At 35.1% G+C, this 16,903-nt stretch overlaps 1 protein-coding gene across 2 annotated transcripts in view; it reads left to right on the forward strand.

Moving 5' to 3' along the window:
• The window catches only part of LOC126970487 (trafficking kinesin-binding protein milt), a 92,896-nt gene that overhangs the window by 7,563 nt on the left and 68,430 nt on the right, over positions 1 to 16,903 (forward strand). Inside the window, exons 1-3 of one of the 2 annotated variants that reach the window (XM_050816419.1) lie at positions 2,721 to 2,881; positions 7,503 to 7,617; positions 11,979 to 12,083. In XM_050816419.1, coding sequence (XP_050672376.1) covers positions 7,530 to 7,617; positions 11,979 to 12,083 — 193 coding nt within the window. In that variant the 5' untranslated portion in view covers positions 2,721 to 2,881; positions 7,503 to 7,529. Of the gene's footprint in view, positions 1 to 2,720; positions 2,882 to 7,502; positions 7,618 to 11,978; positions 12,084 to 16,903 lie in introns of those variants that run through there. The other variant, XM_050816421.1, reaches the window with a different exon arrangement.

Below are 16,903 nucleotides of genomic sequence, written 5' to 3' on the forward strand. Positions count from 1 at the left end.
CCCTCTTCCTACCCGCGCTATCCCCCGCGCCTTCCACCAATGAGACCCTACATAAAATTTTTGCGCATTTGATTACTACAGAAGTAGGTACTACATAGGACAGTTGGTGAGAAATACACGTCATGTATAAAAATCTACAAGAAGCGTTTAACAATTGAGACAGCATTTACAGTAAATAAATGGTTGTGTATTGCACGGACAGAGTACTTATCATTTATCAAGTATTCTGTGTTTGTATTTGGATTTTGATTTCTTGTTCTATATCAGTCAAGGCGATCGACTGTTTGGTTTTGGGGACCTTTTGCAATTCTTATTTTTCTGATTTCATTGGTGAGCAATATGAGTCTGCGTTTTTAGCCAACTAGTCTGGATATCCCTGGAGTTGGATTAAAACAACTTTTTTCCCGTCCATGTCTTAGAAAATAATTGTTTTTCGGTTAGTATGAATTAAAATTTATTACCCTACTACTATGGATCTTCAATTGCTGTGGTACTGCCCTGATTTCTTTCACTCGTAGTAACCCTTCAAATTGCAAATGTCTTCAATGGTCAAAATAAGAAAAAAATTGCGAGCGCATGTATTATTATTGGGATTTTCATTTTGCTCAACGCTCGATGAAAGATCAGGCCCTCATTAACGATTGTGGTGACATCATATCCTTTTGCACCTTCAACTAACTGTGGTATCAATTATATATGGTGAGCCCTTGTTGTTTAACAAGCAATTGACGACGTGACGTAAATGCGTGCAGCGTGAATCATTCGTTCGCGCTCAATTATGATAGAGTCGGTGGCGTATAGCAGTTGTTACCATTTGCAATGTTTTGTTAATGGTTTCCCTTTGGCACTTTGAGCGTCATCGTATTTATTCAATGGTTAAGGAAGAAAACATCGTTTGATACAAACATGACGGTATACCAACATTGAAGAAACGTCATAACTTCGGCACGGACTAGTAAAAAAATAAGGACTCCGTGGCACCTTACATAACAGTGTAGCACCAAAACAATCCGATTAACGTGCAAATACATAGCCCCACGCACACATTAACACTACTACAGGCCGATAGGCGGCCATTATGAGAATTGCTATCGTTTGTGACACATCAGCTTGCGTCTCAATAAAATATTTTAAAAATGCCGTCGTGAAATGCGTTGTGAAAAAGTGTAAAAACAATAACTATATTTTTTTTTATGGAATAGGAGGACAAACGAACGTACGGGTCACCTGTTGTTAAGTGATCACCGCCGCCCACAATCTCTTGCAACACCAGAGGAATCACAGGAGCGGTGCCGGCCTTTAAGGAAGGTGTACGCGCTTTTTTTTTGAAGGTACCCATGTCGTATCGTCCCGGAAACACCGCACAAGGAAGCTCATTCCACAGCTTTGTAGTACGAGGAAGAAAGCTCCTTGAAAACCGCACTGTGGAGGACCGCCACACATCCAGATGGTGGGGATGATATCCTAATTTGTGGCGTGTCGTGCGAAGGTGGAATTCGGCGGCAGTATTTCTCAGGTTGTTTCCTTTAAATAAACCAGGCCCATATGTTGTAGTTAATAAATCATTGCTTATGCTGGATGCGATTATTAATTATTATGACAGTACTCACGACCATCATGTTCAGGAAGCATCCTTACACAAATAACGAATTCAAGCTCTAAAAGTTGTTGCATCTTATATACGATAATTTATATTTATACAGTTTAGTCTTTATTATTTATTATATTATAGCGACGATTCAAAAGCGCTTAATTGGATAAAGCTTATTTTACTAAGACTTTGAAATACTTGTTTATCTCGAATCTACTCACCAATAAAAGACCCTTTATAAAATAAAACCATTGATAAATCAATCCAAATAAAACAATACACAACATACAAGTAAAAAACAGTGTGTGTATACTTATGTATGCACACAAGAAGTTATACATCTCTGGCCTAACAAAGCTAAAATCCTTAAAATTATTTATTCCTCGAACGTAGAATAGCAATTTTACGTTTGTAGAGAGAACAATGTTGTAAAAATCTTGCAACGATGGCTTTGCCAATTAATTATTAAATACAGCTTTACGGGCTTGAAACCTTTGCCTATCCTAATAATGGATGAAGAACCCATAAAAAAATAACGAAAATAACGTCAGAAAATTTTAGGAACCAACTTTACCCTGTTACTTTTGTGCTACAGCGATGTGCGCGCATCCTAATATTTCACTCTCGTTTTTTCATAACGCGCCTGAAGAAGTATAACTTCAAAAACAAATTAGTTTCATTTCTATAGAGAAACTAGCTGACCCAGCAAACGTATTGCCGATATTAAAATCGCGATACAAAAGTAACTGTTGATCGTAGATGGGTGAAAATTTGAAGTTGTATGTATTTTTTAATGCTGGCTCATACTCAAACAAATTTAAAAAAAAATTCAAAAAAAAAATCCGTGTGGCCCTTAACATTTAGGGGGATGAAAAATAGATGTTGTCCGATTCTCAGACCTACCCAATATGCACTCAAATTTTAATGAGAATCGGTCAAGCCGTTTCGGAGGTGTTCAATGTTTAACACCATGACACGAGAATTTTATATATTAGATACAGTAAGTAAAGGATTGAGAATTAGTTTTATGAATGGAGTTTGTGTAAGGCACCAGTTTGGCGCTCGGCCAAAGTTATTCTGGGCGGGCGGGTTGCGCCTGCGCATCCCCAGTACAACGTCGCGACTTAATCGACACGAACGCTGAGCATTTCACACACGCGATTCTCGGATACTTTCGCTATCGACTTGTGCGGCCATAATAATATATCTTATAGTGTGTGTGCAAACAAAAATTTGTGACGAAGGCTTGCGTTTTTTTTTAAATTATTCTATTAGTGTTGTTGGAGTTGAGTTAGTTACTACTATATTTGCCTATTCAATAAATATTATATTTATCTTCATAATTATAATCAATCATATTATAGTTTTGCGTTTGGTTATCTTTGGTCTTATTTATTGAATTAGGATTAATTTTGTCTTGAACGGATGTAATATTAATTGTTTATGTAATGAAGTCCTTATCTAATGAATCTTTTCTAGTAATGATATTGAGCTATTTGATACGCGCGTTCACTTTACTAAAATGCCGGCAACGCTCCTGTGATTCCCCTGGTGTTTCATAAGGAAGTGGGCGGCGGATCTTCCATAAAAACATATGATAATGTAACGCAATTTACATGCTTTATTTTTGGATATCTTTAGTTTTCGGGAATAAACAAGTATTCTGTCATAACGTTAGTGTCTGTATAGAAAGTAGACGTTATGTAAGTGCCAATAATTTGTGAATTACTTCTATAACATATATTATGTTATCTTTCTCCACTTCACCGTGTCAGTTTCATTATAGGCCTGACAATATTTACAAAGAGGTCAAGCGTGGGTCTGCGGCGCCGGATGAGAGTTCAGTAATTTGGACATAAACCTTAGACTTACCATATACTAGCGTATAGACGAACAGAGCGTGTGAGAGAGAAGTATTCTAACGGAATTACAGCAAGAGGGAAAAAAATGTGAATCTATTGTTACTGTAACCAATTTTGATTGACAAGTCGTAAACAGTCAGCCACCCTTGGCATTAGCTCCTTAATATTTTGAATAGTACGTTATTTTTATTTTATTTAACAAGTACCTGTAAATAACTAAGAACTGAAGGCTAATTACAAATTTTGATAAATATGAGACCAATAGGTAGGTAACGCACATATTGACAAGTCAAAATTAGGCACGCATGATCAGGCTGTCAGGTCGTCTATGCGATAATATAAGTCTATGATATAATCATAACCAATTCCTATGAAATAAGCCCGTGTTTTTTTTTTGTAAAGTAAGAGTTTCATTTACAATTTCAAATTTATAGACGATGCCGGATTCGATGCCGTGTCTCTGAAGATTACGCCGCCCGCCCGTCGGTCTGTCTGTCAGCGGACAGTTGCTAGTTGACTAATGTAGTTTTGTATTAAATAAGACAAAAACTAATAGGGCGAATGGCAAAATGGCGGCCGTACAAATTTAAATTTTTTTCTTTTTTTTACCAAAGTTGAGTTTTTTTTCCAGTGAGGCTCAAACAGTAATGTGCGATAATTATTATTACACTCCTGCATCAATCGTATTTGTCGCCAATTTAATACAGTTTCTCAAAATAATCAGCAACTCAATTTATTTAATTCCACATCAACCTGCTTTCGTCATAATGTCATTGACTCCCTGCGTAAGGGAGCTAATTTGTAGAAATTACTATTATTTTTGTTACACTACTTTAAATAATCTGTATGTCTCTAAATCTTTTGTACATGCCAGTTATTTTTGCTATGTGTCTTCTAGTTTTAAGTCTCTTTGTTGATATTTTTACATTTGTGCATAAATATTGTTGGTTTGTCGAATAAAGTAAATAAATATTATGTTTCGGTTCGAAAGACGCCGTGGCTAGTTATATTACACACTTCTGTTTCAAGATGACGAGCAAAAATTGCGATACCGGTCATTATTTTAGGTCATGACACCAGGCCACGAGTATTAGTGGGAGACTCCTTTGCACAGGATGCCGGCTAGATTATGGGTACCACCAACGGCGTGTATTTCTGCCGTGAAGCAGTAATGTGTGGGCATTATTGTGTTTCGGTCTGAAGGGTGCCGTAGCTAGTAAAATTACTGGAAAATGAGACTTAACATCATATGTCTCAAGGTGACGAGCTCAATTGTAGTGCCGCTCAGAGTTTTTGGGGTTTTAAATAATCCTGAAAAGCGCTGCATATTGTAATGGGCAGGCATCACTTACCAACAGGTGAACGACACGCCCGACTCGACGCTTTTTCTCATAAAAAAAATATTGTTGTACCTACTGTTATTTGTGAGGCCGACCCGCACTTGACCGGTTTTTGAAAATTAACATAAATCTAAACAACGTGATGTTTTTAAAGTGATATCCCTCACCTCTGTTATTTGTTATACAAATTAAATTTGCAACCTAAAATTTTTTTGGACAGTGCGGGACACGAACCGAACCCGCGACTCTCAGGTTCAGTCCGAGAGCTCTTATCAACTGAGCCAACCGTCCGAGTGACACATCGAACGTAAATCTTGGTATGTCTTGTTCAATTCTCAGGTTGTGGCTCCATCTATTCTGAAAAATTTTAATTTGAGTTACAAATTTAATTATTATTGCAACCTGAAATAAAGTTTAAATTAGATTTTGTACAGAACTTATTGTGTAATTTCTTACGGAACCACAGCTATATAGTAGTGAGGTAAAGTCGATGACCGTAATATCCCCACAGCTGAACCAGCGCCTGAACTATCCGTGTGGCCTCGCGCTCATTCTATTTGCATTGCTCTATTTAATTTGACTTCATTCAATTATTCGTAGCTCTCGGAATTCTTACTGGAATAATAATAGTATAAAAATCGTTTATTTTTTCATAATTGACCCCTTAAGAATAATTTTTGATGTCACTTTAATCACTTTTACCTACCACAGTTTCTAACACAAATAACATTACAATAATCAGTATTCAATACGTTATTTGGCTTTGAGATTTTTAAAAATAATTCCTAAAGACAAATAAAATTTAGTTCCAGGCTATTATCTGATTAAATTAAGTTAATTCATATTAATTTTATTTAAATTAAAAGAATACAATGATATGGCCAGGCTAGCTGCTGACATAGAGAATGAACTGATCAATACTCAGAATTGATCAATCTTTTGAAACTGACGACCAATGACTGCACATTCCGCTTTCTGTTTCACTCGCATTTTTCTTGCCCGTATTAAATATATGGATGAAAAGAGATTGATCGTCAACATTGAAAGGCAAGATAAAATACTGATGTCTATTATTATATTTAATACTCTACAATTGATTAATAATAATAATAATAAAACTTTATTTCAAGTATTAATTAGGCGATTAAGGCTTAATATAAATGTAGATGCTTCTACTAGTTGCTTCGTCTACTGTTGAGTAGAATCCTTAAATATTAAATACAGTGTAAATTACATCCTGTAAATGAAGCCAAATTTTACTTGTGTGTTAACGCTAGAAGTGAGGATTATCCATTTGAACCATAACAAACTGTTTAGATATACAACAGCAACATCTCAAGTCAATTTCCTAATATGCAAATATTGGGTTTGAGCAGGTTATCAACTGTAAAGTAGATCCTGTAGATGAAGCCACAACCTGAGAGTCGAACAAAGCATACAAGATTTTATGACGATACGTCACTCGAACGGTTAGCTCAGTTAGTAGAGCACACGCATGGAACGCGAGAGGTCGTGGGTTCGAGTCCCGCATCGTTCATAAAAATTTGTCTTTAAATTTTATTTGTGTATTAAATACAGTGCCAGTAGGACCATTGTCTCCCCTTGGGTGATGCCATACAATACGGTAGGGTCTCATTAGAAATCCGTAGCAGAATCTGTTATTGTATGTAAAATTATAGCCGTGTCTTAAAAATATTCTATTTTTAGCTCAATATTTTTAAAGGTACCCTTGATTTAGTAAAAAAAAATTAGAATCTAGATCATAAAACAAAATTGAAATCTAGATCATAATATACTAATATATATAATAAAACAGAATTTTATGAACGATGCGGAACTCGAACCCAGGACCTCTCGCGTTCCGTGCGAGTGCTTTCCCAAATGAGCCAACCGTTCGAGTGACGTATCGTCATAAAATCTTGTATTCAACAAATTCAACTCTCAGGTTGTGGCTTCATCTACAGGATCTACTTTACAGTTGATAACCTGCTCAACCCCAATATTTGCATATTAGGAAATTGACTTGAGATGTCGCTCTTGTAAATCTAAACATCTTAATTTTATTTGTGTGCCAATCCTATAAGTGAGGGCTATCACTTTAAAACATAACAAATTTATTTTATTTTTATTTTATTTTATTTTATTAAGAAAACCAACAGCATATTACAGATTAGATAAATAACTAATAATATTTTACAATAATAATGCCAATAACAGGTTTCCCTTATATTATATTATATTAAATTACGGTTTCCGAAAAATTTCAACATGGTGCGATACCTACTAAACAAAAATGAGATTTATTTTGAGAATTGTATAGGTCGTTTCATTACATAAAAAAAACTGTTACTTAATATATACATACTTAATATATAAATACATAATAGGTAATACATAAATATGTATACTATATGTGGTAAAATAAATAAACACATTAATATATTATGTTAGTGCATAAATTGTTTACATTATAATATAAAAAAATTCGCGAACAGTTTGCTTCGAATCGCTGTTACTGACCGTCAATTCCCGCAAGCCATTATCGAAATTTATGACGTTAGTCTCATTATCAGATATATAGATTATAACGACAGCGATTCGGAGTCTTCGCGGTGTGAACGGCACGTACGCCCAGTTGCAGCCGCGTTCATTTGTTGTTGTTTATTGTGTGCGGTGATAAAAATGCAATCGGTTTGATGGGAACTCCAGAACAGGTGCCATCCATGCTGTTTAAATATGACTGAAAGACGTTCCCGGCCGCGTCCTAGGCGGCGCAACGAATTGCATAACAAACAGCAGGACTTGCTCTACGCTTGGGGCGACGGTGAGTTTCAATTGTTTCAGGGTATATGTTAAGATGTATTTTTGTTGCTTCGTTAATATTTGCTCATGATAAGACACCTTATGTAAAGGCTTGAAGTGGGACACGAAAGACAAACACCAACAAAAACTGGCTACTGATAGTCATACTTTGTCATGGTGTACCAGATTGAACATTTGAGTTTCTAGGTCGACTTATTATAGGAGATTTTTTAATGACAATGCAGTGCCGCAATTGCGCTCGTCAGGAGGAACTTGCGCTTGTAGGGGATCACTTGTAATAAACAGACAAACCACTACCAGCATCTGAATTGGTGTCATTCGGTTCTTAAGACACTTTCTCATAAGTACCACCAAACTTCACCTACCATCAGATGATCAGTACTCTCGTTTGTCCTCCTCAATCATATCGGCCTTTATCGGACGGAAAACGTTTTCTATTATAATATAAGAATTATATACATACGAACAAATAAACAATGATTATCATGTCTCAAGGTGACTGGCGCACTTGCAGCGCAATTTCAATTTCATGCAATTCAATCTCTATGAAAATTCCTTGTTAGACTGTGATGATTTGATGATGATACTTATAATAAAAATGTTAAACTATTACCAAAATGAATCGAATGTTTTCAAAACTATGATTTTGAAAAATAAGTCATCGATGTATATTAACCCAAGATACATAGACTATCCTAAATAATAAATGTACATTTAAAAAAATTATACGTTTTCTTGAGTTAAATTTATAAATACTATATTATTGTAATAAATAAATATCATTTAGCAAAAATACGAAATCTGACCTTTTATGTGTTCTAGAAGTGCTATTTGTACCATACTTCTAGGAGCACTTGCGCGTCCACACGTTGATTGAGTTTCGTTCGTCTTAAACACATTAGGCGACATGTTTATTTGCATCCCTATTACTTTTACCGTATTTAATCGAATATAATATTTGATCGAAGCCCACATTCCTTGTCTGTTTATATTGATTATAGACAATAGTCATTAGACAGTTTGCTTCGAATCGCTGTTACTGACTGTCAATTCCCGGGAAATATGAATGGGTTCGGGAATGTAAAATATGGAATGCTCTGAAGTCTGAACAGATGTCCAATTCGTTTTCATACTAGTCTTATTCTATATTATATTACTTATTGTTTATCTAATTATCCAAAATCCTACGAAAACTGGATTAATAATCTACTTTATCATAATCCTAAGCTTTTAGTTGCTGTTTGCTTATACTTATAGTCCTGTCTAATATATTGTTTATTTCATTATCCAAATTCAAGTGTAAAGTTAATAGTGTAAGAATGGCCTTATCGGGTTGCACCGTGTGGCCGATACTTGCGATCCGACTTATAAGGGACAAGCTGCACCCATCAGATGTGCGACCAGACTAAGCTGAAACCTATTCGTAAGTAACATAGGCCATAGAGATTTTTCAAATCACGTCAAGACTTGAATATAATATTTATTTGTTCAACAATTGAGCAAAGTTAGTTTTTGCTGCGAGTGCTGACTTTAAATCACGAATTGGCGAAGTAGTCTAGAATTGAATCGCGAGCGTAGCGAGTGATTTTAATATAGTGCCTTTAAATCACTCACTAAAAGACTCTCGTGTGAAACATACAACTTTTCACCTCGACTAGAGAGAAACAATTAAGATAATATTTAACAATGTTTACTATAAATATCAAACCCTTATAAAAAAATCAAAAGTTGAAAAATTTACAAATCTAAATTTCGATAAGTTACATATAAATTTTTGTGACAATGAGATAATACGCTAGGCTAAAATGAGTTTCGGAACGCACCGGATCGCATTGTTTATTTTTTAACGCGGAGTAATTCCCGGATGTATGGTCACGTGGGGTTCGAAATTTAAATCACTTTGCCTCACGCTCATACATTTTTTGATAAACTAAATGCGGCTAATTAATATCGATGCTGTAATAACTACGCCGATTGAATTATCTGCGACGGACAAGTGAATGTGTATTGGACTGTGTTATTTATTAATTAGCACATACTTTCTCCACGTGTCTTAAACAGACATTTACATCGTATCTCTAATGAGATGAGAGAGAGACAGTTCTGTAATTAGCTATTGGGTTTTTGTTATTCGTACTGAACAGCTGAATGAATTTTAATGTATTGAGCGTTTGAGAAAACTGCAAGTTGTTATGTACGGCACGATGTGGGTCGGATGACATTGTTGCATCTTATTTGAAGTGCAGTGGAAATACGAGATAACAAAGCCATTTCTTTAACATAGAATAGAAGGATGAACAACACCTTAGAAGTTTGATTTATTGACTTCAAGAGACTGTAGACGTGAGTAATTGAGTATATCGTTTCAATTCCAACTCGATATCCCCACGCGTTCCCGAGATAAAGGGTCTTAACAGTCATTGGGTTGAATATCAACAAAGAGTAAAGGGGTTCCGTTTTTCCTTTTGAGGTACGGAACTCTAAAATTTGCAAAATTTTGTCACCAATTTTCTAACTACAAAAATATTTTCATCTAATTATTATTATAACAAATCAATCAAGCAAATGCTCATCATAATAATATTGGCTGTCCAATACACATATTTACAACCATAGAAATGTACCGACACTATATTTATAGTGAATACACACGCAGTCACAAATTTAGCATTCTCTCTTTATATTATTAGTATAGTGAGGCGAGAGTAATGTCTCGCCACGCCAAAGTCGGCGGGAACTATCGATTTTGTCTGCAAGCTCCACTAAATATGGCATGTAGACCAGACCCGAATCGTATACAAAGTTGTGACTGCATTGCGCTCAGCTTTACTTACAACTCGAGTCACGACATGCCATTCAAACCTGTAGCTTTCTAACGTTCATTATCTCTACAAATTTCCCTCTATCGAGAAAGCGCAATAGCCCGAGACAAGCACACCTTTGTTCTCTCGTGTTTGTTGTAATTATTATGATAATTAGTTTTTGATCTGCAACTGATAAAGTCTAATACTCATGTAGAAGTAGGATGATTTCGATGGGCAAGTTTCTTTTCCTAATTTAAATATTTTCTTTGCAATAACATTTAAAATCACTTATTGAATGACATCCAATGAATTCCGGCGATCTTGACCAGATCGTCTGTCCATCTTGTGGGGGGCCTACCAACATTGCGTCTTCCGTGGTCGCCATTCGAGGACTTTACTGCCCCAACGGCCATCTGTCCGTCGAACTATGTGCCCTGCCCTCTGCCACTTTCGATGAGGGTAGCGTAGGACCGATCGTCGTGCATATCTTTGGGGGAGGCCTTTGTCCAGCAGTGGACGTCTTCCGGCTGATGATGATGATTGAATGATTATATTTCATGATATAGTCTGGTGTCGATTGCTCCATTTCAATGGTATCACTCATCTATATCTATATTAATAGAGTAACCGTTACCAAGCAAACGTTTTTAAACACTATCTCCAAGTTTCACAACACATGAATTTTGTATATTTTTTGTTTTAGAAGGCATGTACTTGGCTGAACGAAATACTAACTCGACTTGCCAAGTAGTAGGCATCACAAGTCTATAACGCTGCATTGCTAATTAATGTTATAATTAGCAATGTATTTTATGTGGCAAATTATATCCCGCCGAGGAAAAATGACATCCGATCTTTACGTCTTCTTTTGTCCAGATGGTGGGAATGATAAGTACTAAAGTCTAGGTCCGACTTTGATAACTACAATTAACGTGTTGAATATGACCTTTATCTGTGTGTTGGTATTTTCGGCAAACATTTATGAAATAACAAGATTTGCTCTATGGTTTATGGTTTGATGCAAAGACAACATTTTTGTTGCATTCAAATTCGTCCGGGTAGTACTGCCAGTACACTTATTTCTGCCGACAAACTGTGCATTTACGCTGGTGTATTCCGGTTTAACGGAATTAAAGGTAAAATTAATGCTAGATGAGGCTAGATTATGGGTACGACAACGGCGTCTATTTCTGCCGTGAAACAGTAATGTGTAAGTATTGCCATGTTTCGGTCTGAAGGGCGCCGCAGCTAGTGAAATTACTGGGCAAATGAGACTCGACAACTTATGTCTCAAGGTGATGAGCGCAGTTGTAGTGCCGCTCAGATTTTTTTTTTGGATAATCCTGAGCGGCACTGCATTGTAATGGGCAGGGCGTATTAATGACCAAAAGCTGAACGTTTCCAAAAGTAGAACGTAAAAAAACGGCCTCTGTTTGGTTAGCCTGTGATCGTTTTGATCACAAATCACAATGTTTTGGCAGAAGATGCAGATTCCGTCAGTTAGATTATTGAGACAGCTTGGAAAAATTGTAACTAATGTTGGTTTGTTTGTTGACAGAGCTGTGTAACAGCGACGAGGTGCCGGAGGTGGAGATTGTTAGTCTCCTGCAGGAGCACATACCGAAGTATCGACTGAGAGCTGATAGCCTTACACAGTTTGGAGGTATGATATATTAATATTAAAGAACGGCGAAATATAACTGACTTTTTATTTATGTTAAAAATTATAAGCAATCATGTCGATTGCCCAGATCTGCTGCATAAAGTAAATTTTAATGTACCTCAAAAAACTCTTAGATATAGCCCTCCACTTGGTGTTCCTGCTGTTAGTAGCAACTATAGGCAAAACTCATATATGGTGCGAGCGTGTAGAACAGTGAATTATGTTAGTAGATTATTAGATATTGACATATTTGTTACAAGCATTTCCAAGGCAAAGGCAGTGCATAATCCTCAACTTTTTTAATTAAGTATTGTTTTTTGTTATCTTTTTTAAAAGTATATTTATTGTCATGAATTTGAGCCGAAAAATAGTAAACATATTTTATAATATAAAGTTCTATCTATAAAGTTCTTCTATTAGTGAAAACCTGTAATTGGCTGTCTGTTACTATTTAAGTTTCTACAGAATTTTTTTTAGGTGTTGGGTTTCCTTAAATAAATAAATAAATATTGTACTGTTAGAGATCGATGGATTGGGCTGCTACTAAATAATCACCGGTTCCTATAATCTTTTGCAAAAATTAATCGCTTTCAGGGGAATATGAAGTTATTATATCAAGTATCAACATCTTTTATATGTGTATAATAATTTTGATTGGTTTCCTTTAGAAGTTCGACTTTTACGGATGAATGCGTTTGGTGTGGACAGCGAAGTGATCCTTAAAAGCTTCTTTTCTATATTTATATATATTTCTTTCGTCCTGGGTTCGAATCCCGGTAGGTGCAATCATTTATATGATGACTATGAATGTTTCTTTCCAAGTCATGGATGTTTATTTGTATTTATGTATGTATAAGTAAATATATTGTATTAAATATGTCGTTGTCTTGGACCCATAGACCCGAAAATAACAATAATCGTAACTAGAATTAGATTGTATAAGAATACGCAATTATTTTTATACTTTTCGTGCATATTATATCTATTGTTTTGGAATAGTGATTTTGAAGTCGGTTGGTTTTTGTTATTTTGTTTTTATTAATTTTTTAAGAGCCACTTTCTAAAAATATCGACTTTTTAATTATAGTATTATTGATAAGGACCCCAAATAATTTATACGTCTAGTAATCTAGATAGAGTCTCTTTCTGTTAGACAACCGATAAAAAATAGGCCAGGAATATTAGTAAAGTGTGCGTGACAAGCTACGTCTTACACTCGCGATTTGTATGACACTATGTGTTAGAGTGCGTGCAATGCTCAAAATAGAGGTTAGTTCTAAACTCATTTTTACAAGCTTTATATTAGCTTCACTTGTATGTTTGTGTGTATGTTTGTAACTGACTCCATTAGACGCGATTTTGACCCAATTTAAACGGCCAGACTTTCAAACTTTGTAGATTTATCGAGGACCGATGACAATACACTAATTTGATAAGATTATTCCATTATTCAATTTGCAAAATAAGATTATTGCCAATTTATATAATTTTTATCTATAGTCGATACGTAAGGAATTGTTAATATTATAATTTCCTACGATTCGTCAAAATATTAACGATTTGCAAATACCAAAGAATAGAATTTTATATTTAACAAAAATAAAAATTACTAAAAAATGAAAAATAAAAAAATGTTTAAAAATACTAAAAAACACGCTTCATATAAAATTAAAGTGTTTTTTATTTTTTTTTAAACAATTTTTTATTTTCCAAGTCTTCACAGCTGTCATAGTTTTATCTAGACGTATAAATGATCTATGTTAAAGACTTACTATACGAGTAGTGTATAGTCCATATTATGCAATCAAACTGTTGCTGCACTCAGGTGAACACTACCTTTAACAATAGCAGCGTAGAATGTCAGATATTATCTGCATGCAAGGCGTGATTAATATGGATTGTAATATTTAAAAAATATTGCTACTTAATCTTTGTATGCTTTGTTTCACAGTGAATGTGTGTGCATTGTTATAGCAATAATAATATTGTTGTGCAATGCGTTTGTAAGGCGGTACCACAACGGCGCCTATTTCTACCGCGAAGCAGTAATGTGTAAACATTGTTGTGTTTCGCTCTGAAGGGTGCCGTAGCTAGTGAAATTACTGGGCAAATGAAACCTAACACCTTTTCAAGATTCTGTCTCAAGGTGACGAGCGCAACTGTATTGTCGCTTAGAGTTTTTGTGTCTTTCAAGACTCCTGAGCGGCACTACATTGTAATGGGCATGGCGTATCAATTACCATCAACTGAAGTCCTGCTCGTCTCGTATTTTCATAAAAAAAAGACACGGGATGTAATTTGTAGGCAGGGAGTTCATTTGGACACAATGCGCTATACCTCCTCCACTCCTTTTGTAAAGTGGTGCACCAAAATTTCTTGAACGTTTTTGACTCACTTATGAAAGTAAACAGATGAAAAAGAAGTTTTAATCATAAAAAATGTGTGTGTTCTTATGTATGCACGCAAGAAGTTATACTTCTTTGGCCTAACGAAGCAAAAATCAATAAAAATGATTTATTCCTCGTGCTCTTCTACGTTTTTATAAAGAAAATTTTTGTAAAATTCTTGTAAAGATGGCTTTGACAATTAATTATTAAATAATGAATACGGCTGTATGGGCTTGAACCTTTTGCCTGTCCTAATAATGGACGAAGAAACAAAAAAAAAAAACGAGTGACGCAAACATCAGAAAATACATCAAATATTATGATACATCAAAAATAATATCAATCCCACTTCTGAGTATTCTGTTGTAAACGATGAGTACAAGGGGGGTAACAACTATTCCGCACAGCATTGAAGCTAACATGTATGTGAATAATAAAATCTAACGGAGCGGCGAACCTATTCAGTGCTCACAAATACTAGTGCTTTTTACATACTATCAGGTGAGGCCAATATGAGCTTCTCTTTGAATTATTTTATTCAATCGCTTACTGTAGGATCTATATCTTAGATAATTAATACATCTTGATCTCTTGCTGTTAGACAACCGATGAAAACATGCCAGGAATATTAGTGGGAAGCTCCTTTGCAAAGGATGCCGGCTAGATTACGGGTACCACAACGGCGACTATTTATGCCGTGAAGCAGTAATGTGTAAGCATTATTGTGTTTCGGTCTGAAGGGTGCCAGCTAGTAAAATTACTGGGAAAATGAGACTTAACATCTTATGTCTCAAGGTGACTCAATTATAGTGCTGCTCAGAGTTTTTGGGTTTTTCAAGAATCCTGAGGGGCACTGCATTGTAATGGGCAGGGCGTATCAATTACGATCAGCTCAGCGTCCTGCTCGTCTCGTCCCTTACTATCGAAAAAAATGTGTGCGTGACAAGCTGCCTCTTACACTCGCGATTTGTATGACACTGTGTGTTAGTATGCGTGAATTGCTCAACATAGAGGATAGTTCTAAAGTCAATTTTTCCAACGTTTTCACAGCTGTCACAGTCTATTTAGACGTTTAAATGATCTAAGTTCTATGTATTTCTAGAAAGAAATGCTAAAAAACAGCGGATGTGACCTTCGGGGGCAAAGTGTTACGTCAACAAACTCGTATCGCCGCAAAAAACTAAACTAGCTGCGTTTACTTGTGACGGCTAACAATACGAAAAGGAAAACTTTATCGATGCGACCTTGATCTAGTTACCCATGGCAACCATAACAAGTACTCACGGTTTATTGATGAACAGCAAAATTAAACACTAAATATTGCATTATGTCACAGTATTAATTAATAATAATGTAATATAATAAAATTGACACACTTTTAAACAAATTTACTTGCCCCAAATTAGGCATAGTCTGTACTATGGGTACAAGACAACGATATATTTAGTACAATATACTGTCTTAAACATACATAAATACATAAAAAACATCCATATTCATCATATAAATGATTGCACCTACCGGGATTCGAACCCGGGACCTCTAGCTAAGTATTCAGGGTCACTAACCATTCGGCTAAATGGGTCGTCATTTAATTCTGTTTTAAATAAAATGCTTTAATAGTTGGAGCATAAAGAAGAAGTAAAATTTCCATACCCTCCAAAGAAACTTGGGATTATCTGGTATCTTGCGGAACTTACCCCCCTTTTTTGAAGTGAACACGCTTGTAGGCGAGGTGATATATTTATTTGTGGGACTGGATGATACTCAACTGTCACGCTCTGCTCTGTAACGCTAGAGCTAGAGTTACAGCAAAATTTATCAGAATTATTTATACACAAATATAATTATATGACTATATGTATTGTAATTAATGTTATTACTACATGAATGTAGAAAAATAGTTGTTATTTGTATAATTATGTAACCTTGTCTTGATGAAGTTTTCATTTCCATCACGTGATCTTAAGCACATACAGCTTTTAGTTGACGCAATTTTGTTCACGAAATAGGTTATAACTGGTGTATGGTATATGAAGTCAAATCAAATCAGATTTATTCAATTTAGTCAAAAAAGTAACACTTATGAATGTCAAAAGTTATAAATACTTATATTTTACCATTTACCACCATCTCGGAATAGGTTGAGATTTAATCAGAAGTGGCAAGAAACTCATTGTCACTCTTCTATATAAGTTTATATTTTTATTTTTTTTAAATAAAGATAAAGCACTAGTCTTATATTGTCTAAGACTCACACTATTTTTTGTAATAATAAAAAAAAAAATTAAATACTACGTAATTTTAGGTTTTACTTATTTTTGGCATTTTTGACTTATTTTGAAAAAAAAAACTAAAAAACATAACTCAATAATGGTTCACCCTTGCATAATGCATACGGGGGTTATAATAGTTATCGTAAAGTCACCTCTT

This window comes from Leptidea sinapis, chromosome 21, assembly GCF_905404315.1.
Source record: "Leptidea sinapis chromosome 21, ilLepSina1.1, whole genome shotgun sequence".
Lineage (NCBI taxonomy): Eukaryota > Metazoa > Arthropoda > Insecta > Lepidoptera > Pieridae > Leptidea > Leptidea sinapis.